The sequence below is a fragment of the Rhinoderma darwinii genome, chromosome 2, assembly GCF_050947455.1.
Source record: "Rhinoderma darwinii isolate aRhiDar2 chromosome 2, aRhiDar2.hap1, whole genome shotgun sequence".
Classification (NCBI taxonomy): domain Eukaryota; kingdom Metazoa; phylum Chordata; class Amphibia; order Anura; family Rhinodermatidae; genus Rhinoderma; species Rhinoderma darwinii.
This window is the reverse complement of record NC_134688.1, coordinates 93,202,044-93,224,483: the sequence shown is the minus strand read 5'-3', so window position 1 is coordinate 93,224,483 and position 22,440 is coordinate 93,202,044. Positions and strand designations below refer to the sequence as shown.

The following is a 22,440-nucleotide window of genomic DNA, read 5'->3' as shown; positions in this document are numbered from 1 at the left end:
ACCCTTTAGGTGGTTCACAGGAATTGAGGCAAAGTAGAGGTGAAATTTACAAAATGTAATTTTTTTTTGCCAATATTTATTTGTAATACTTTTTTTTCTGTAACACAGAAGGTTTCGCCTGAGAAATGCAACTCAATATTTATTGCCCAGATTCTGCAGTTTTTAGAAATATCCCACATGTGGCTCTAGTGTGGTAATGTGCTGAAGCACCGGCCTCCGAAGCAAAGGAGCACCTAGAGGATTTTGGGGCCTTCTTTTTATTAGAATACATTTTCGGCACCATGTCAGGTTTGAAGAAGTCTTGTGTTGCCAAAACAGTGGAAACCACCAAAACGTGACCCCATTTTGGAAACGACACCCCTCAGGAAATGTATCTAGGGGTATAGTTAGCATTTTGACCCAACAGGTTTTTTGCTAAATTTGAATTAGTCTGTGAAAATGAAAATCTACTTTTTTTTCTGGAAAAACATAGAATCTAATTTTTGCAAGGAATAAAGAAGAAAAAGCACCCCAACATTTGTAAAGCAATTTCTACCAATTACGGCAATACCACATATGTGGTAATAAACTGCTGTTTGGACCCACGGCAGGGCTCAGATGGGAAGGAGCACCATTTGGATTTTGCACTGCAGATTTTGCTGAATTGGTTTCTGGGGGCCATGTCACATTTGCAGAGCTCCTGAAGTACCAGTACAGTAGAAATTCCCCAGGTAGGATCCCATTTTGGAGATTATACTCCTCAAATAATTAAATTAGAGGTGTAGTGAGCATTTTGATCCCTCAGGTGTTTTATAAATTTTATTAGAATTGGGCCGTGAAAATGGAAAAATATTTTTCTCCAATAATATGTAGACTTCGCTCATAATTTTTCCTTTCCACAAGGAAAACAGAAAAGACACCCCAAAATGTTCTACACAATTTCTCCTGAGTAAGGAAATACCCCATATGTGGTTGTAAACTTCTATTTGGACACACGGAAAGGTCTAAATGGAAAAAGCACAATTTAGTTTTTGGAGTGGAGATTCTACAAAATAGTTCTTTGACGCCATGTTACATTGCGCTGAGGTACCAGTACAGTAGAAACCCCCAGGAAGTGACCCTATTTGGGAAACTACACCCCTTTAAGGAATTTAATCATAAGGTCTAGTGGCCATTTTGACCCCACAGGTTTTGCAGAAATTAGTAGACAATAGATGTTGCAGATTGAAAATTGCAATTTTCCACAGATCTGCTATTTCAGTGTCCAATAAGTTGTGCCCAACTTGTGCCATTTTATCCACAGTACAGTAATACCTCATATGTGGTCATAAACTGGTGTTTGGGCACACAGTCAGGCTCATTTGGCTTTTGGAGAGCAGATTTTGCTTGGCAGTAGTTTTGTTTAGTGTTTTACGGCTGTTTCGGTTTAGAACATGGGGGCATATGTAAGCTGGGCGGAGTACATCAGGGTATATGTAAGCTGTGCGGTGCACATCAGGGTATATGTAAGCTGTGCGGAGTACATCAGGGTATATGTAAGCTGGGCAGAGTTCTACATCAGGGTATATGTAACCTGGGCAGAGTACATCAGGATATATGTAACCTGGGCAGAGTACATCAGGATATATGTAACCTGGGCAGAGTACATCAGGGTATATGTAAGCTGGGCAGAGTACATCAGGGTATATGTAAGCTGGGCAGAGTACATCGGGGTATATGTAAGCTGGGCAGAGTACATCGGGGTATATGTAAGCTGGGCAGAGTACATCGGGATATATGTAAGCTGGGCAGAGTACATCAGGGTATATGTAACCTGGGCAGAGTACATCAGGGTATATGTAAGCTGGGCAGAGTACATCAGGGTATATGTAAGCTGGGCAGAGTACATCGGGGTATATGTAAGCTGGGCAGAGTACATCGGGGTACATGTAAGCTGGGCAGAGTACATCGGGGTATATGTAAGCTGGGCAGAGTACATCGGGATATATGTAACCTGGGCAGAGTACATCAGGGTATATGTAACCTGGGCAGAGTACATCAGGGTATATGTAACCTGGGCAGAGTACATCGGGGTATATGTAACCTGGGCAGAGTACATCGGGGTATATGTAACCTGGGCAGAGTACATCGGGGTATATGTAACCTGGGCAGAGTACATCGGGGTATATGTAACCTGGGCAGAGTACATCAGGGTATATGTAACCTGGGCAAAGTACATCAGGGTATATGTAACCTGGGCAGAGTACATCAGGGTATATGTAACCTGGGCAGAGTACATCAGGGTATATGTAACCTGGGCAGAGTACATCAGGGTATATGTTACCTGGGCAGAGTACATCAGGGTATATGTTACCTGGGCAGAGTACATCAGGGTATTTGTAACCTGGGCAGAGTACATCAGGGTATATGTAACCTGGGCAGAGTACATCAGGGTATATGTAACCTGGGCAGAGTACATCAGGGTATATGTAACCTGGGCAGAGTACATCAGGGTATATGTAACCTGGGCAGAGTACATCAGGGTATATGTAACCTGGGCAGAGTACATCAGGGTATATGTAACCTGGGCAGAGTACATCAGGGTATATGTAACCTGGGCAGAGTACATCAGGGTATATGTAACCTGGGCAGAGTACATCAGGGTATATGTAACCTGGGCAGAGTACATCAGGGTATATGTAACCTGGGCAGAGTACATCAGGGTATATGTAACCTGGGCAGAGTACATCAGGGTATATGTAACCTGGGCAGAGTACATCAGGGTATATGTAAGCTGGGCGGAGTACATCGGGATATATGTAAGCTGGGCGGAGTACATCGGGGTATATGTAAGCTGGGCGGAGTACATCGGGGTATATGTAAGCTGGGCGGAGTACATCCGGGTATATGTAACCTGGGCAGAGTACATCGGGATATATGTAAGCTGGGCGGTGTACATCAGGGTATATGTAACCTGGGCAGAGTACATCGGGATATATGTAAGCTGGGCGGAGTACATCAGGGTATATGTAAACTGGGCGGAGTACATCATGGTATATGTAAGCGGAGCAGAGTACATCGGGGTATATGTAAGCTGGGCAGAGTACATCGGGGTATATGTAAGCTGGGCGGAGTACATCGGGGTATATGTAACCTGGGCAGAGTACATCGGGATATATGTAAGCTGGGCAGAGTACATCGGGGTATATGTAAGCGGAGCAGAGTACATCAGGGTATATGTAAACTGGGTGGAGTGCATCAGGTCATAAAAGGATAATGTAATAATGGAGTAAATGAATAATAAAATTAATTATCCATGGATAGTGCCGTGCACTTCGAACCAATCCTTTATGCACAGGCCAGTTTTTTGGGGGCAGTAGTCGAACTTCTAAAAGGGTGTCTGTGGTGTTGTACAAAATATCCGCACTCCAGCATTGTTGAATCTTTGACTTCTTCACTAGCCCAATATGTAGCACAGACCCCAAAATATGAGTTTCCGCTGCATTTCAGTGGGGGCTAGCAAATGATGTGGGGTTTTAGGTGAAGAACTGCTGCACATATAAATTAGTCTGGGACGTTGTTTTGCATTACTGCGTTCCGAGAGTCATAACTTTTTATTTTTCCGTTGACGAGCTGTGCGAGTGATTGATTTTCATGGGACGAGCTGTAATTTTTATTGGTATCATTTTGGGGTACATGCGATTTTTTGATCACTTTTTATTCCATTTTCTCAAAAAAACAGAAATGGTCTCACTGTTTTTTATAAATTTTTAACATTGTTCTCTGTGCAGGCAGTATAAACAACACTTTACTTTATTCTGCGGTTCAAAATGATTATGGCAATACCAAATTTATATAGTTTTTAACTGTTTTACTACCGTTACACAATAAAAATACGTTTTTCTAAATAAAATAATGTTTTAGTGTCACCGAATCCTGAGAGCCATAACATTTTATTTTTTTGTCGACGGAGCGAAGTGAGGGCTTGTTTCTTGCGTGACAAACTAGTTTTTATTGGTACCATTTTGGGGTACTTGCGACTTTTTGATCACTTATTATTCCATTTTTTGGGGAAACAACGTGACTAAAAAAAAGGACATTCTGCCATTGTTTTTTTTATTTTATTTTTTTTACAGTGTTCACCGGGCGGGATAATTAACATGATATTTTTATAGTTCAAGCCGATACGAACCATGGCAATACCTATTATGCATAGTTTTTCTTTTTTTTTCCTAATTAGAAAGGACTTGATCAGGGAAACAGGGCGATTATTGTTTTTATTACAAAAAACTTTTCTTTATTTTTCAAAAACTTTGAAAACTTGAAGATTTGATCCTCTGATCCCCTGTACAATACACAGTGTATTGCAACTGTCATTTCACAACCGACAGTCAGTCTATTAGGTCCTGCCTTTGGCAGGACCGAATAGGCTTCCGTACTTGGCTGACCAGGAAGCCATTGCTAGGCTTCCTGTTTGCCATAGCTACCGAAACCCCGAGATTTTTCGTGGGGGGCCAATGGGGTACAGAGGGAACCCCCTCCCTCTGTGTCAATCACTTAAATGTCTCTGTCGCTATTGACAGCGGCATTTAAGGGGTTAAACGGTGGCGATCGGGGAGAACTGTGATCGCCGCCGTAGCTGTGGGAAGGGGTTATAACCTGCGGGAAGGGGTTATAATCTGGGTTTTTAAAATTGATGGCCTATCCTTAGGATAGGTCATCAATATTAGATCGTGGGGGTCTTACTCTCGGAATGGTTGTGCACGGATTACACCACTGTCCCATTCAAATGAATTGGACAGTTGTGCAATGCCTTGCACAGCTGCTACTAATGTAATGGCCCATGCAAGAACAAATGAGAGAGATAAAAATGTAAACAATGAAGAAAATGCGGCGCTCGTACAGGCACTGCAGCCCCTTCAAACAGATGATTGGCGGGGGGGGGGGGGGGGGGGCAAGAGTCGGACCCCCACCGATCTAACATTGATGGGCCTATTCTAAGGATAGACCAACAATTTTGAAAACCAGATAACCTCTTTAATGTGATGAAATAACCTTACCATGGAATGACAGAAAATAGTCCAGCGTGGCTCTGTTTCCCGCATGTCCGGGCATTCTGCGTTTAGGTTGGGGAACGTCAGAAAAACATCTGAAAGTAAATAAATGCACACAATGCAAAAGTCTAAAAAGAATATTTCAGGGGTCCAAATAAAACAAAAACAAAAAAAAGGAAGAAAGAAGTACAGAACTTCACCTACAAAAATAATCTTTAAAGCGTACCACCCCCAGTGACCTATTTAAAAACCTTCTAGGATAAATTCCTCAGAATGTATATTCAAGTTTCTAATCTAGAATTAAAAACGGAGTTCTGTATGTGGCTTGTTAGCGTCATTCACTTGCCGGTGGCACACTCCATTAATTTCAATAGGGTGCAGAGTAGGAGGAGACTTGAATTACTGCAGCCGTTTACTTCTCAGTTATAATAAAAGTAGCGCTGTTAAATGTGAAATAAAATGTAACAATGCTCCTTTATTCACAGCTTTTTTATTCTATCCCGCCAGGGTTTAGAGGGAAAATAATGTGCGTGGTGCTAGGCATGACGGAAACAGCAATGACGACTTAGGTGGCGAGTCATCCTATTTGCGTAACAGGAGCGCGCCATAAAAAGTCTTATTTTTTTTTCCATTTTTATATCAGTTATATTTAGAGATTTTTTTTTGTTGGTGGGGCTAATTATTTGTCAAGTAAAAACAACGGTGATCCCCTGGTGATCGCCCCTCTTTAAAGCAAAAACCCCTAAAAAAACAATGACTGAATTGCAGTTTTTTGCCTCCCAAAAACGGAATAAAAAAAACAACACATTTTTTACCCCAAAAAGGCATTAATGAAAACTACAAATTGTTCCCTAAAAAACAGAGCTCCTTTAGCAAAATTGGTCTTTGAATGCAGTGCCACAAAAAACCATAAATTTTTCGAAAAGAAAAACAAAAAAACCCCTTTTATTTAGAAAAAGTAGAAAAACATAATAAAAAGCAATATACATTTTGTATCACCATAATCTTAGCCACCCACAGAATAAAGTAATCATGTCAATTAGAACGCATGGTGAACTCAGGAAAAAAAGCTATTCCATCATTGGGTTTTGTTTTTACAACCTACCCCAAAAGAAGTGTTGTACAATATATTTATTATATGTACCCCAAAGTCGTGCAATTGAAAAATACATATTGTCCCACAAGAAAATCAAGCCCTTATATGACTACTTTGACGGAAAAATAAATAAAAAATTAGCGTCTTTTGGTCCCAAATAGGCAGAACCCTTAAGGGCTTAATATCAAGACGATGCTGAATTATTTTACAGGCGTCTGGGAATATTACTCAAACTCTGAATATCCACATTCCAACAAGAGTATAACTTACCTGTCCAGAGAGGCTTTCTGGTCCTGTATTGGGCAAAGGAAGAACAAAAATAAGTTTTAATTCCGCAACAGTTCTCATGCAATATCATTTCTAAATTCTACCTGTACTCATTTCTGACTTGTATATTTTGAATATCCAGAAGCTCCAGCAACCGCATAGTAGATAGAGGTTAAAAACTAACTTTTAATGAAAAAACACATGATAAAAACCATTTGTGCACATATGAAAATTATCTGACTTGCCCACAATAAGCACCGTCACCTACGGCATTGTTTCCCTCACCTCCAAACAAGCAGTCTCAGATCTCCTTCCGTTTCCTTGTTTGCTATTTTTAAATAACGGTTTTGGTTTACTGACTGTAACACGCTGCTAAATATATTATGCAATATAAAAATCAGACAATAAAGTGTTCTGATGCAAAGTTTATGCAAATTACACGAAACGTAAAAGGACAATTCCACCCAAAAATATAAGAAGGTGGTTAATAAGTGAAAATCAAATCAGTAGTGCTACAAAGTCTCCGTGTAGCCCCGGCCTAATTGACAATGGAGTGTTAGGCCGGGTTCCCACGTACTGTAAACGCGGCGGAATTTACGCAACGGAATTCTGTGCGGAAATTCCGCAGCATTTACAGTATCAGCAAATCTCATGCCCACGCTGCGGAAAAAACCCACAGCGTAAACGTTAATAAAATGACCTGCGCTGCGGAATTTAATAACGCAGCATCTAAACTTATGCTGAGTTTTTGTTGATTTTCCATTGCGGGTTTTCCTCATGGAATTCAATGGGGATGCAAAACCCGCAACAGAAATCCCAGTGTTGCGACTTTTGCGGCGTATTCGCAGCGATTATGCTGCAAAAATCGCAACTACGGAAAAAAATAAATAATTCATACATACCCAGAACACCCTCTTCCTTCCTGAAGTCTGGCCTCCTCTGATGTCGTTGCATCCCATGTGACTGCTGCAGCGGTCACATGGGCTGCAGCTTCATCCAGGGAGGCTGGAATGGACTGCGATGGAGGGATGCATCGCCATAACAATAGCCTACGTAAGTATAAGCAATTTTTACCACTGCTTTCCGCAACGGAAATCCAGTCCCATAAATCGCACCACAATGTGGTACGGTTTTCAGACAGACTGTACGGCGGGTTCCAGGTCGGATACGCTTCATGGTTTTTACGTAGCGTATCCATCCCATGGGAACACGGCCCCGCGTCAGAATCAGCAACAAAAAACGCCCAAAACCGCCTCCCATTACTTTCAATGGGAGGCGGAGATATTTTTTTCCCACTCACGCTTTTAGCCACTCACGGGTAAAAAAAAAAAGCAACATGCTCTTTCTTCCTGCAGTTCCATCTCTGACCTCCCATTGAAAACAAACAGGAGGCAGAGAAAGCGTTTTCCGCTGGTTTTTTTTATTACCCACGGCGCTCAATGGCCACAGACGAAAAAGGCCGGAAGAAAGTGCAGGCAGGTGAAAATCTGCCTCAAAATTCCAGAAGGAACAGGCCCTAGCCATTCCCCTTGTCAATAGGAAGTGTAGGACAGCTTGGCACAGTCCGCGATCATTGGGCGCTCCCAGTGTGTAGGGACGCGTGGAATGGTTACAGACAGTTGTCAATGTATTCATACATTTCCAGCAGAGAGAGGAAGGAAGGACGCACGCACGCACCTTGGAAATGGACAGTTTGCTAGTTATCCAGTAGGCAATCCTCGGTGTACAGATACATTGTAACAATTAGTCAGCAGTCTCAATTTCTCCTATTTACAGCTGCTATTGCTCTCCTCCTGATCGCAGGCTGATTTCATGTCTTGCATTGCTTACACTCTCCACTGTATTCTCAATATCCATTTGGAAAGCATATTACTAGACACAACGTAGTCACCAGAATAGACTAGGGTCAAAATCGTTCACATTCACTCTTACTGGTATATCCCCAAGCAGCATGCCAAGATGTAGTTACAGCGTAGAGCAAGTCATATTTCACAAACAATAGCATGTCTGTTGGGGAATATAGTGCAGCTCCGGGCCAGATCCATGTCCCTATTTTTAATGCAGCTACTAATGTAGAAACTGTGAGAAAAAGTGGAGAAAGCCCCTAAAAAAAATAAAAAATGGTGTTTATGCTGGACACCTTACATTACAAGCACGCCAGAAAACTGTGGACAGTAACATCTAGCTCCCTCTGCAGACGTTACCTTCTCTCTCCATGGGTGTCTGTCTTACACTCCTGCAGCAATGCCTAATGTGCCTAAAAATAAATCTGGCCCTGGTCAGGGGAGTAACTCTTTAACCCCTTAGCAATATTCGACTTACATTTACATCAGATGTGCGCTACTCCAAGGAGCAGAGTCCATGCTATACACGGCAGGTGCCTGCTGTTTCAAACAGCCGACACCCGCCTGAGTGCTGAGTGACGTATAACCCTTTACACAGCAATGTCAATAAAATAATAATAAAAAATAAATAAATGTATAGCTCTTATAATGCACCAATAAAAAACGAAAATGAAAAAACACTAAAATTGGCTGCATGTGCAATAGTTCTACTCCAGATCCCAATAAAGTTAAAGTAAGTCCTTAGCTTTGCGGACAGAAAAAAACCATATGAAGTAAAAATACTGCACTACCACATCTCACCTGACTAGTTTGGTTGTTTGAAACGGGAAAACTTTTTTCAAGGTCGATAATGACTGTTTGGAGGGAGGCGAGCTGTTCATTGAGCCTGGCGACACTTTCGTTTCTCCTCTGCTTAATCGCTTTCTCAATGTTTTCCAAACGGTGATTGATGGTGGTTTCTTCATCAGCCAGAAGTTGTCGCAAACCTTCAAAACCTGCCGTCACCATTTTACGTTTTTGTAGAACTTCATCCTGTATACGAAAGAGTCAGTCAGGGACAAACCCTTCAACATGTTACTTTGGGCTTTCTATCTGAAGGTTCCCTACCATTACAAAAGGAGTTTTATGGACTTGTCTACAATTGTTTTAGAATACAAAATATCTGATAACCGCGCACCTATTATGTCCCATTGATGCTGGATTAAGGCTGAATTCACACAGAATGTTTTGAAGCTTTTTTTTTTTTTTGTGGCGTTTTTAATGGCATTTTTTTAGTGCGGCCAGATATTACATTAACGTCTATAGCAAAATATGGGGTGCAAAACACACCACTGCATTTTGATTTCTGGCGTTTTTGAGGCAATTTTGTGGTCAGTGGCGTTTTTTTTTTCCAAACGCAGCATACTCTGAGTATAATGCTTTTTCAGGTGTTCTTCTCATAGGCTTCTCTAAAGGACTTCAAAGACGCCACGAAAAAAAAAATGCATGTAAAAAATTACACTAAATTAAAACGCCTTAAAAAAATGGCACTAAAAATGCAATAAAAAGACGAAGGTTACATTTTAATAACGCTAGCACTCTTAGAAGCATTTTTTTGATGCAGTTTAAATTGCCAGAAAAATTCTGTGTGTGAAGGAGGTCAAAAGAGAATTTACTGTACTTCACTTTACAGCTTTCGGATATACCTGAAGTTTGACAGCGCTTTCTTCTTCTCCAGTTTTAAGTTGGACAATATCGGCAACCTCCTTTCTTAATGCTTGCAGACGATCTTGAACTTCACCCTGTATAAAAATGATAAATAATGCTGGCATAGACTAAGCAACATTTGTTTTAAACAATAATTATGAATCGGACATTGTATTAAAGGGGCAGTCCGGCTTAAGCAAATACATGGTATTATCTGTTTAATGAAAAGTGATACAATTTTCAACATACTTTCTGTATCAATACCTCTCAATTTTCAAGATCTCTGCTTGCGGTCATTCAATAGGAACTTTAATTTCTCATTTTCATACTCCCAGGGCATACAAATCTGTCCATCTGTGTGGCTGTCATATGACAAGGACTCATATTAATCCACCATTCTACAGAATGACAGAAAGCAGAGATATTGAAAAGCACGAGGAATTGATACAGAACGTATATTGGAACATTAAGGTTTCATTATACAAAAGTACATTTGCTGAAACCAGAATATCCTGTTAACATTCTTCAGAGGTTGAAAAGCGTTGCATACGCATTACAGATTCCATAATTCCTATGGCAGTCTCGTCAACTCCAACTGCTTAAAGTCAAAGGAACGCAAGTGTGCGCCTCCCCGATAATTATGGTCATCAAGCACCCAATAGATCAGGGGTCAGCAACGTACGGCACTCCAGCTGTTTTGAAACTATAATTCCCAGCATGCCCTGACAGCCAATAGCTTTGTTATTCCAGTCAAAGACTGTCAGGGCATGATGGGAATTGTAGTTTAACAACAGCTGGAGTTCTGAAGGTTGCGGACCCCTGCAATAGAGGGTATATTCTGATATCTCCCTGCGACACATCAGAAAACCGTTCAAAGTGGATGGTGACTAACTCTTTAAATGCCAAGTACTCATCTCAGACGTCCTGGCAGGAGACACCTCAGCAGAAAGCGACATGTCTGACACATCCTCGCTACTAAAGGCTCTAAATTTTTTTTTTTTGCTTGGGTCATACTTTTAGCCCCAAATATAAATTTGTATGCATTTTTTTTAATGAAAAATTACACTGACACAAAATTGCATGAGGGTGCCCGTGTGTAGAGTGCCGAGTGGTATTTTGACAATGTGCCAAGTGTCTTCTATACAGAAAATCTATAGGTATGGGGTTTTAGTATGATTTTTTTTATTTGTACATGTCAAAACCGTGAGGTGCAAAATCCCTGGCAGCGAAAGGGTTGAAGAAATGCTTATGAAGTTTCAGAAACGCAATAAGTTTCTACTTGCTTCCTCTTTCTGGACCGTACCTTAAATTCTTTTGATGATTCTTCTATGGGTATTACCATATGGCTCTTGTGATAGACGGACTCTCTGCACACTACACAGATTTCTTCTGCATCAGTCTTACAATACAGTTTTATTGGCTCTTGGTGCTTTTTACACACTTTCTTCTTTTCTTCACTGCCGTTCGCTGCAAGCAGGTGTGCCGAAATCTCCACTACATTTTCCACTACTCGGTTTGGTCTTAGAAACTTCCACCTGGAAACCTTCCGACATTGAGGGCATGAGAAATTGTTGCGAATGCCTCTCCATGTTTGTGAGATACATGCTCGACAAAAGTTGTGACCACACTGTATAGAGACGGGGTCGGTGAAGTTATCAAGGCAAATGGGACACGTCAGTTCTTCCTGTAGGTCTTTAACATGATTGGTCCGTGCACTCGCCATTACTATAGGAAAGAAAGGCACACAGTTATTTCACATCAAGATGACATGTACACAAGAAACGGCTTTTCTGAGGTCATTATACCTGGATATGTTTAATATTTACTGCCCTGCACGTATCATCTCAATGTCGAAGTGATATGAGTATAAAGAATCCAGGAACAAGCACAAAATTTGCTTCTTGACTGTTTTGGCCTAATGGACCAAGCGACCCCCTCTAGCAGCTCATCGCGCCCCCCCGCAATACAATCGCGCGATGGTTGCTATGGCTGCCATCTTTGTGCTCCTACTAAGCCCTGCCTCTGGCAGGGCTTAATAGAAGAATGTCAGAAAGACGATATACTGCAATACATTGGTATTGCAGTATATTGTGCAAGCGATCCAACGATCGCAGGTTGAAGTGCCCTAGGGGGACTAATAAAAATTAGTAAAATAACGTTTTCTTTTAAAGTTAAAAAAAACCTTTTCCCATTTTCCCCCTAGAGCATAGTAAAAAAAAAAAAATTGGTATCGCCGCATCCGTAAAAGTTTGAACTATTACACTATATCATTACTTAACCCGCACGGTGTACGGCATAAAAAAAAATTGAAACGCCAGAATCGCTATTTGTTGGTCACCCCAACTCCCACAAGAAAATGGAATAAAAAAGTGATCAAAACGTTGCATGAACCTCAAAATGGGATCATTAAAAACTACAGCTTATCCCACAAAAAACGAAGCCCTCATACCACTTAATTGACGGAAAAATAAAAATAAAAGTACAACTCTCAGAATTTGGCGACACAATATAAATAATTTTGTTTTACTTGTAACAGTAGTAAAATATAGAAAAAACAATATATATTTGGTATCGCCGTAATCGTATTGACCCGCAGAATAAAGTTAACTTGTTTTAATTGCTCAGTGAATTCCGTAAAAATGAAGCGCAAAAAACAATGCAGGAATCGCTGTTTTTTTCATTTTCTTCCCCACAAATATTTTTTTCCCCGTTTCCTAGTACATTATATGGCACAATAAATGGTGTTACGAAAAACTACAACTCGTTCCGCAAAAAAATTATGGATTTTGGAATGTGGGGAGGAAAAAAATGAGAATGAAAATCTGAAAGTAGTTTACGATGGGAAGGGGTTAAGACAGATAGTAATACCACACAAAGTATTTACTAGTTAACATTTCCCATATCTCTACTTGATGTCGGCATTGCTTTTTGAACTTCCTTTTATTTTTCTAGGACGTTACAAGGCTTAAGCCCCATGCACACGAACGTGTTTTTGCGTCCGCAATTCCCCCGCAAATCCACGGGAGAATTGCGGACCCATTCATTTCTATGGGCCCATACACACTATCCGTGTTTTCACGGGTCTCCACATGTCCGCAAATCCGTGCCGCAGAAACTCAGGACATGTCTTATTACGGCCCGCAAATTCGATGCGGACGTGCCCATAGAAGTCAATGGGCCCGTGGAAAATGCGGGTACACCTCCGTGTGTCAACCGCAGTTTGCGGATTTGCGGAAGTGTTGCTAGGCGACAACCGGGAATGAGTTCTGTCGTCATCCTGTTTTACCTAGGCTTTTTTTTTTTATCCGCATTTTGCGGATTACATACGGATGAACTGCGGATTACATACGGATGAACTGCGGAGGATATTTCACGGAACACGGTCCTGGAATTTGCGGACCAGAAAAACACTACGGTCGTGTGCATGAGGCCTTAGCAGCAATTTCTCACATTTGCAAGAAAATTTCAAAAGCCTTTTTTTTAGGGATCAGTTCTGAAGTGGCTTTGGAGGTACCTATATATTAGAAACCCCACATAAATCACCCCATTTTAAAAACTGCACCCTTCAAAACCGCAGAAAATTAGTTCTAATTCATCTTTTTCTGTAACACGGAAGGTTTTTCTAGAGAAACACAACTAAATATTTATTGCCCAGATTCTGCAGTTGTTAGAAATATCCCACATGTGGCCCTAGTATCCTACTGAACTGAAACACAGGCCTCAGAAGCAAAGGATTTTGGGGCCTCCTTTTTATTAGAACATATTTTATGCCCCATGTCAGGTTTGAAGAGGTCTTGTGGTGCCAAAACAGTGGCACCCCCCCCCCCCCAAAAGACACCACTTGGCAAACTACACCCCTCAAGGAATATATAAAGGTTGTGACAACTTGGGGTAAGTTAGCTCACAGGATTGCCATCTCCAGGGTCAAGATGGTTGGCACACTTGAAAACGTTCACGTCCACACTGTGGATTCGGTTTAAAACTGGCCGCAACCAGCTTTATTGTCTTCATACATGTAAAGCAGAACTTTTGACTCCCACAGGCTGGCAATACCGGTCTTCCTCAAACTGCGAGCCCCATGTGAATAGCCCACACCTTTTTTAACCCCTTAATGACACAGCCTAGTTTGGGCCTTAAGACTCAGAGTCCATTTTTCAAATCGGACACGTGTCACTTTATGTGGTAATAATTTTGGCATGCCTTTATTAAGCGATTCTGAGATTGTTTTCTCGTGACACATTGGACTTTATGTAAGTGGTAACATTTGGTTGATACATTCAGTGTTTATTTTTTTTAAATAGCAAAATTTACAGAAAATGTTCTGAGTTTAAATGTATCTGCTTGCAAGGCAGATGGTTAAACCACCCAAAATAGTTACTAGTTAGCATTTCCCATATGTCTTCTTTATGTTGGAATCTTTTTTGAACATTCTTTTTTTTTTTTCTAGGACATTACAAGGCCTAGAACATAAGAAGCAATTTCTCATATTTTGAAGAAAATTTCAAGCGCCTTCTTTTTTTTTTTTTTTTTAGGTACCAGTTCAGTTTTGAAGTGGCTTTCAGGGGCCCATATATTAGAAATCCCCCCCAAAAAACACACCATTTTAACCCCTTAACGCTCAGTGACGTACTATTACGTCATGGAAAGCGCCCTGTTCGCACTCCATGACGGAATAGTACGTCTCGGGAGTAACGGCCATTTCGGCCGTCCTCCCGACACATACAGGAGCTGTGACAGCTGCTGTCTCGTACAGCAGCTGTCACAGCTCCTACAGCGGGGACCGATCGCTGTGTCCCTGCTGATTAACCCCTTAAAAGCCACGTTCTATAGAGATCGTGGCTTTTTAGGGGTTAAGCTGCCATCGCCGGCCTGCTACACGATAGCGGCCGGCGATGGTGACTATGGCAACCGGACACCAAACAATGGCGTCCGGCTATGCCATAGACGGAAGCCTAGTGGGTCCTGACAATGTTAGGACCCACTATGCTTGCTGTCAGTGAGTAGCTGACAGTTCTAATACACTGCACTACGCATATAGTGCAGTGTATTAGAATAGCGATCAGGGCCTCCTGTCCTCAAGTCCCCTAGTGGGACAAAGTAATACAGTTAAAAAAAGATGTGTAAAAATAAGAAAATAAAAGATTTAAAAGTATTAAAAGTAAAAATCCCCCCTTTTCCCTTATCAGTCATTTATTATTAATAAAAATATATAAACAAACAAATAAACTATACATAATTGGTATCGCCGCGTCCGTAACGGCCTGAACTACAAAATTATTTCGTTATTTATCCCGCGCGGTGAACGCCGTAAAAGAAAATAATAATAAACCGTCCCAGAATCACAATTGTTTGGTCACTTCACCTCGCACAAAATGGAATAAAAAGAGATCAAAAAGTCGCATGTACCGAAAAATGGTATTGATGTAAACTACAGTTCGTTACGCAAAAAATAAGTCCTCGCACGGCTTTATTGATGGAAAAATAAAAACGTTATGGCACTTAGAATAAGGTAACACCAAAAGTGAGTGATTTATTACAAAACGTATTTTATTGTGCAAACGCCATAAGACATAAAGAAAGAAAAAGTATAAACATCTGGTATCGTCGTAATCGTATCGCCCCGCAGAATAAAGAGAATATGTCATTTATAGCGCACGGTGAACGCTGTAAAAAAAATAGAATAAAAAAACAATAGTAGGATTGCTGTTTTTTAGTCACCACGCCACCTAAAAATAGAATAAAAACTGATCAAAAAGCTGCATGCACCCCATGAAAACTACAATGAATTCCTCAAGGGGTTTAGTGTCCAAAATGGGGTCACTTTTGGGGGGTTCCCAATGTTTTGGCACCACAAGACCTCTTCAAACCGGACATGGTGCCTAATAAAAAAGAGGTCTCATAATCCACTGGGTGCTCCTTTGCTTCGGAGGCCGGCGCTTCACTCCATTACCGCACTAGGGCCACATGTGGAATATTTCTCAAAACTGCAGAATCTGGGCAATAAGTATTAAGTTGCGTTTCTCTGATAAATCCTTTTGTGTTGTAAAAAAAAATGGTATAAAGAGGATTTTCTGACAAAAAAAAAAATGTAAATTTCACCTCTACTTTGCTCTAAATTTCTGTGAAACACCTAAAGGGTTCATAAACTTTCTAAATGCTGTTGTGAATACTTTGAGGGGTCTAGTTTCTAAAATGGCGTGTTTGATAGGGGTTTCTAATATATGGGCCCCTCAAAGCAACTTCAGAACTGAACTGGAACCTAAAAAAATAAATAAATGAGGCAATACTTTGCTTCTTACATTATACTGATAATGAGCCGTGCCCACCCCGAGGTGACCCCAGTTTTGACCGTTTGTATGAACGGAGACCCCCTATTAGACCGTTTCAGTGCCCGGTTTTCCCAAGCATTCACCCCCGAGATGTGTATTTCTATTGAAAAGGGAGGGTTCAATTCCGCGAGTACCTGCCGGGTAAGAGGGCAAGGTATGGCGTGAAGATATATAAGCTGCGAGAGTGCATCAGGGTATACCTACAAATTTAGGATATATGAAGGGAAGGCCACCCCCAAACCAGACTGCATCCTGGGCTACAATAGGTACATGGGAGGAATGGACTTGTAAGATTAAATCCTGAAGCCCTACAGCGCCATGCAGTGTAGTATAAGAAGCTGGCCGGGCACATCATACAGATGGCTTTGTACAATGCGTACGTGCTACGTCAATGTGCAGGCCAGACGGGAACTTTCCTGGAATTTCAAGAGGTGATTATCAAAAACCTAATCTTTAGGGACCAAGAAGGGGGGGGGGGCACCCAGTACTTCTGGAAGCGGGGCCACACGCATCGTACCAGGGCGGCAACACTTTCCAGGAGAAGTTCCCCAAACTGGCAAGAAGGGAAAAAGTCAAAAGAGGTGCAAAGTCTGCTATAAGGGATGACAATATATCAATGTGACACGTGTCCCGAATAACCAGAGCTCTGTATGAAAGTGTTTTAAAATTTATCATACATCCCTTGGTTTATAATCTACCCCAGTTTTACTTACCCCGACGCCCCCCGCACAGCTTATCCCCCCTCGTCTTTCCCCTCTGAGCCCTTCTGTGTGCCCAGGCAGCTGATAACAGTCACATGTAGGGTATTGCCATACCCGGGAGAACCCACATTACAGTTTATGGGGTGTATGTCTCCGGTCAAAATGCTCACTACACCTCCAGATGAATGCCTTAAGGGTGTCGTTTTTAAAACGGGGTCACTTCTTGCGGGTTTCAACTGTACTGGTACCTCAGGGGCTTCTGCATAGATGACTTCGCACTAGAAAATCCCCAGTAGGCCAAATGGTGGTCCTTTCCTTCTGAGCCCTCCCATGGGCCCAAACGGCAGTTTATCACCACAAATGGGGTATTGCTGCACTCAGAACAAATTGCGCAACAGAATGGGGTATTTTGTTTCTTGTGAAAATAAGAAATTTTCAGCCAAAACGACATATTATTTGCAAAAATAATTTTGTTTTCATTCCCAGCCCAATTCAAATAAGTTCTGTGAAAAAACTATGGGGTCAAAATGGTCACAACACCCATAAATGAATTCCTTGAGGGGTGTAGTTTCCAAAATGGGGTCACTTCTGGTGGGTTTTGTGATGGTATAGAACAACCTATAATCAATGATATAAGTGTAATGTATGTACTACTTCAAGGTAGAAGGATAAACGAGTCTATATTTTGGGTATTATTGAAAGGTTATGGAATGTGATAATCTGCAGATGTTCTGCCGAAACTGGAAATTGCGAATTCATTATGTTATGAGGGTACTACCAGGAACTAGGGAGTCTGTTTACAGACTTTTTGGGTTCTGGGCGTACAGCCAAGATAGATATGGGTAGAACACCGGATTAAAAATTAGATGTAAGGAATAAGAACAATGTATGTAGAGATAAGAATAATGAGGAAAGAAACCACAAGAATGTATATGTGTCTGCACGTAATTATATGATATTTTTACTATATAAACTCTGTGTCTCTGCAAATAAAGTCAGAAGTATTTTTGCCTTGAGAAACGTCTCAGTGTGTCTTTGCTTCTCCGAGCTCGCACCCCCCCACCTGATTTGAACCTGCATGGAGATCAAGGCGTAAAGTGACCTCATTGCGATCACAGAAATTGGCGCCCGAACAGGGACTTGACCAGAAGGACGGCACCCCACCTAGGGGATCACCCGGGACTTGAATGGCGACCTCCCGGACGAAGGAACGTGCAGACCACAGCTGCAGCAAGGTAAGAAGACTTAATTCTTACAAACTCTGCTCTGCACCTTCCTGTCTGGTAGGTCACCTTCCCGGTAGTACTCCTGAGGGATAGAGGGGCCACATGAGGGTATTTTTAGTGTAAAAATCTGGTCAAGTCTATATGTAATCCTACCCTCAGGATAAAGTGCCTGATCTCCATGACAGTATTTGTATGAATGTTGTAGAAACCCAGTTTTGTGTCACAAATGCATTTTAGAATAAGGAAATTGTTTTTGGAAAAAACTTCCGATAATCCGGCAAATTACCAGAAACATGTGTACATGCTTCAGGTGACTACGGGGATTATGATAGGCTAAATTTAAGCCCGGAAATCGAAGATTTTGTGCAATCTGATAATCCGGAAAAATGCCGAAAATGTGTGTACAGCATTGAGGTACTTGCAGAGATTATCATGCACTGATTTTCAGCTCAAAATTCCAAAATTTTGTGCAATCTGATAATCCGGCATGTCAAAAGAACAGCTTGATTTTACGTTTGCCTTATTATTTGGATCATATTACTCTTATGGTGCGGAGGGCACGTACTCGAGTGGTGTCTCAGACGAAGAAAGTAAGCTAGTTATAAAAGGACTGTAAAAGGAAAGGATTCTCTGGCCAGAGTAGAAAAAAAAGTAAGTACGGAAATTAGAAACTGTCTAAAATAGATGAGAATGGAATTCATCTGTCAGTAGCTAAAATCTGTAACAAAATAAGAAGTATCAAGGGGATAAGTAACTGTCGAAAATAGGCAAGAAAGAAATTTGCCTATCAGGAAAACTACCCCTTGCATTACTTAGGGTGTGCCAAAAGGCCACCACTTAGTCACAAGATGAGGAACTTGGTGTTCCTATTAAGAAGTTTCGAGGGGATAAGTAACTGTCTAAAATAGGTGAGAAAGGAATTCACCTATCAGGAAAATTACCCCCTACATAACTTAGGGTTTGCCCATAGGCGACCACTTATAACTAGTGAACAATGGGGAACTTGGTGTTCCTATTACGAGATGAGCACCCACAAGGACTGACAGCCAAACAGGTAGTAGCAGAAAGAGAAGGTAAAAAGGCAACGCAGGGAACAAAAAATAATTAATGAAAGCATGTGGTCTAGAATCCCATGGACGGTTAGACGCAGACAAATGGAATGAATGTTGTGACACAAAACGTGGATGGTTGAAAGATAAAAAGTTACAGGGGAAAGCAGAAGCATGGAGAAAAGTGTCAGAAGAAGTAGTACGAGGAGGTTGTCAGAGGAAATTCATATTTTATAAAGTAAAGTTTAAAGCAAAGGAAGTGATAGAAGTAGTAGTTGTTTTAATGTTGCAAATGACCTTATAGTAAATTCCCATATGGTATAATTTAGAATCAACTAGTGTGATAAGAGAAGGGGGAGGTGGAGAACAGCTGCTAGTGAGATAAGAAATGTAATCTTGTTCTTGAAATGAATGGACACAACATTAAATGCTGATATAGATATTTTGTATGACTTTGTGTCATTTTGTAGATTGAATCAGGAAAAGTGATAAATGTAATAATGTATAAGCAGTCCTTCACAGCCAAACCACCAGACACCTCTGTCTTATATTATGAGACCCTTGAGCCTGTCATACATTCTGCACAGAGTGCAGAGTTGCTTGCCCTGATCAAGGCATGTAAACTGGCAGAGGGAAAAAGAGGAGGGCGGCTCCAAGCCGCAGATTGGGCAAAAGGTATTCTGGAGAACAAAGGGAAGTTGGAAGGTAGAAAGTTGATGAAAAGTGCTTTAGAGGGATTTGCAGAAGAGGAAGTTAGGAATAAGAAATGTATTGTATGTATTAGAGAACAGGACCAGCAGACGCCCGGTAATGGCGTCCGTACCTCATGTTGAGTGTGTCCTCATTGTTGGTGGGAAACCCCCTGCGCACTGTTTCCAATGGGAGAGGCTGCCCCCCTCTGCCCCTGATGTGGCCACGCCCGGCCCAACCAAATCAGTATGAAATAATCACCTTGTTAATTTTGTCATTTGTAGTGTCTTTTCTATTTACAGAAGTTCCAGTTTTAGTTCACTGATGAAACAACACGTCATCATAATATAGAGATGGTGGCCGTCAGATTGTACTGTTAAACATTAACGTAGATAATTCCTGTACAATGGTGTGATAAATGATTGCAGATACGTATGTTGTTTTGCCGGCATTGAAAGTGTTAAGATTGTGAGAAGTTGTGAGAAATGAGTTTGTGACCCCCCCTCCCTCCCCCCTGAAGTGTGCTGTGTTTGGGAGGAGGAGGAGGGGGGCTGACTGGGTGCAGTCTGCAGGGCTGATGAGACCAAGGGATCTCAATATGCACTGCTGAGATATATATATATCAGTAATGTGTACAAACTGAAATACATTTCTTCTCTTTTGCGCAAGCGCTGTTGGTTATAAAAGTTACGATATTTATGTGTTATGATGTGATCAGATTTCATGTGTTTTGATGTTAATTCAGATGTATTAAACTACAGATACGGTGAGACACGGGGGTTTGAAAATGTATGTGCCCCCCCACCGTTCCCTATTTTTATATACAGTTTATTGGTTTGCAGTAATTAATGTTATCAGAGATAATATTTTCTGTTTTATTGAATAACTAACTACAATTGTTTTATTTTTGATTTCACACATGAGTCATGTCATTGTAAAGATCAAATGTTTGTCAGGAAAAAGTTATTTTTGTTTCAGACTGTTGTACATTACAGGGGGTTAAACTAGTGTTATGTTGAGATGTAGTTTTGAACTCTGCTACATCACTCTCGCAGAGTCCACAAAGGGGGGAAGGGTGAAGGAACTGATCAGGTACAATTTTGGTTTATGTGTAAGAGACCATCCCCCTCCAGCAAAGTTACACAGGAGGCGATGTGACATCACTCACACGAGTTTTTTATGGATTTAGATGAGGGAGAAGGCAAAACAAAACTTGTCTGGACATTGTTAATTTGATGTAAAGTTTTTGGGGATGTTTTATTTTTATTTGTTTTTGTATTAATCAAGAATTTGCAGAACCTGATAAAAGTGAGATTCTCAAAGTATTCTGGATTATCAACTGAATGAGGAGGAGTTGTGTTTGGTAGCGGCTTGTGACACCAATCCATGGAGTACCTCTACGCAAGCATATACTTTGTACTGTACTGAACAAAATGGACATGCCACTGCAGTTCTCACACAAAGTCATGGACCACAGCAGCGCCCGGTAGCATATTATTCAGCTAGACTAGACCCTGTGGCCCGAGGTTCCCCATCATGTGTGAGAGCTATCATTGCTGTAAATTCAATGTTAAACAAGGCCTCAGATTTGGTCCTGGCATTTCCAGTCCAAGTTTTGCACCACATGATATTACTGCTATTTTTTATTCAAGTACAGCTGAAGCATTTGTCAACAGCAAGATATCTAAGATTAACCTGTGCGCTTCTTCTCCCTGAGCAGGTCACACTCCATAGCTGTACTACATTGAACCCAGCTACCTTACTGCCTTTGGAGCAAGGGGGAGAAGACGTAGGTAAAGTATGGTCACAATTTTTGTCTGAAACTGATGAACATGATTGTATGGCCCTTATGGCCCAGGAAACAGTGGGGTTCGCACATGTAAAAGATACCCCACTCCAAAACCCAGACCTAATACTCTTTGTGGATGGTTCAAGGTATTGTGTAGAAGGATCTTTTCTTACAGGATATGCAGTAACCACCGAAGATGTAGTCCTAGAAGCAGCCTCCTTACCAGCGTCCCGCTCAGCACAAGAAGTGGAGCTTAAGGCCCTGGCAGCAGCATGCCAACATGCAGAAGGAAAGACAGCAAATATATACACTGACTCTCGATATGTATTTGGGATTGCACACGATTATGGCCCCATATGGAGGGCAAGACAATTTTTGACCTCTGCAGGTACACCTGTAAAGAATGCAGACTTTGTAAAATATTTGATGGCGACCCTGATGTTACCCACAGAAGTAGCAGTAGTAAACAATAAAAGCTCACACTAAGGTGAGTTCACCAGAGACAAAAGGAAATGCTTTGGCAGACCAAGCCGCAAAAGCAAGCAGCACAGAAGCTACCCGTGTTAGCAGCCGTATGTCAGATAAAAGATCCAGAGGAAACAAGACCAGCTGTAAGCCCGGAACTACTGCAAAAACTTCAAGGACAAGCAACAAAAGAAGAAAAAGACAAGTGGACGGCCCAAGGAGCAACGCTACGAAAAGATGGCTTCTGGCAATGCCAGAATAAACTGTGCCTGCCTAAGACAATGTT

At 41.3% G+C, this 22,440-nt stretch overlaps 1 protein-coding gene across 4 annotated transcripts in view; it reads right to left on the bottom strand.

Annotated features, from left to right (window-relative positions):
* Positions 1–22,440, bottom strand: part of LOC142742308 (E3 ubiquitin-protein ligase TRIM39-like) — a 32,014-nt gene that overhangs the window by 2,073 nt on the left and 7,501 nt on the right. For all 4 annotated transcript variants that reach the window (XM_075851902.1, XM_075851901.1, XM_075851903.1 and 1 more), the window contains exons 2-6: positions 11,209–11,630; positions 9,905–10,000; positions 9,021–9,251; positions 6,379–6,401; positions 5,019–5,107 (exon numbers count right to left, since the gene is read on the bottom strand). In XM_075851902.1, coding sequence (XP_075708017.1) covers positions 5,019–5,107; positions 6,379–6,401; positions 9,021–9,251; positions 9,905–10,000; positions 11,209–11,628 — 859 coding nt within the window. In that variant the 5' untranslated portion in view covers positions 11,629–11,630. The remainder of the gene's footprint in view (positions 1–5,018; positions 5,108–6,378; positions 6,402–9,020; positions 9,252–9,904; positions 10,001–11,208; positions 11,631–22,440) is intronic.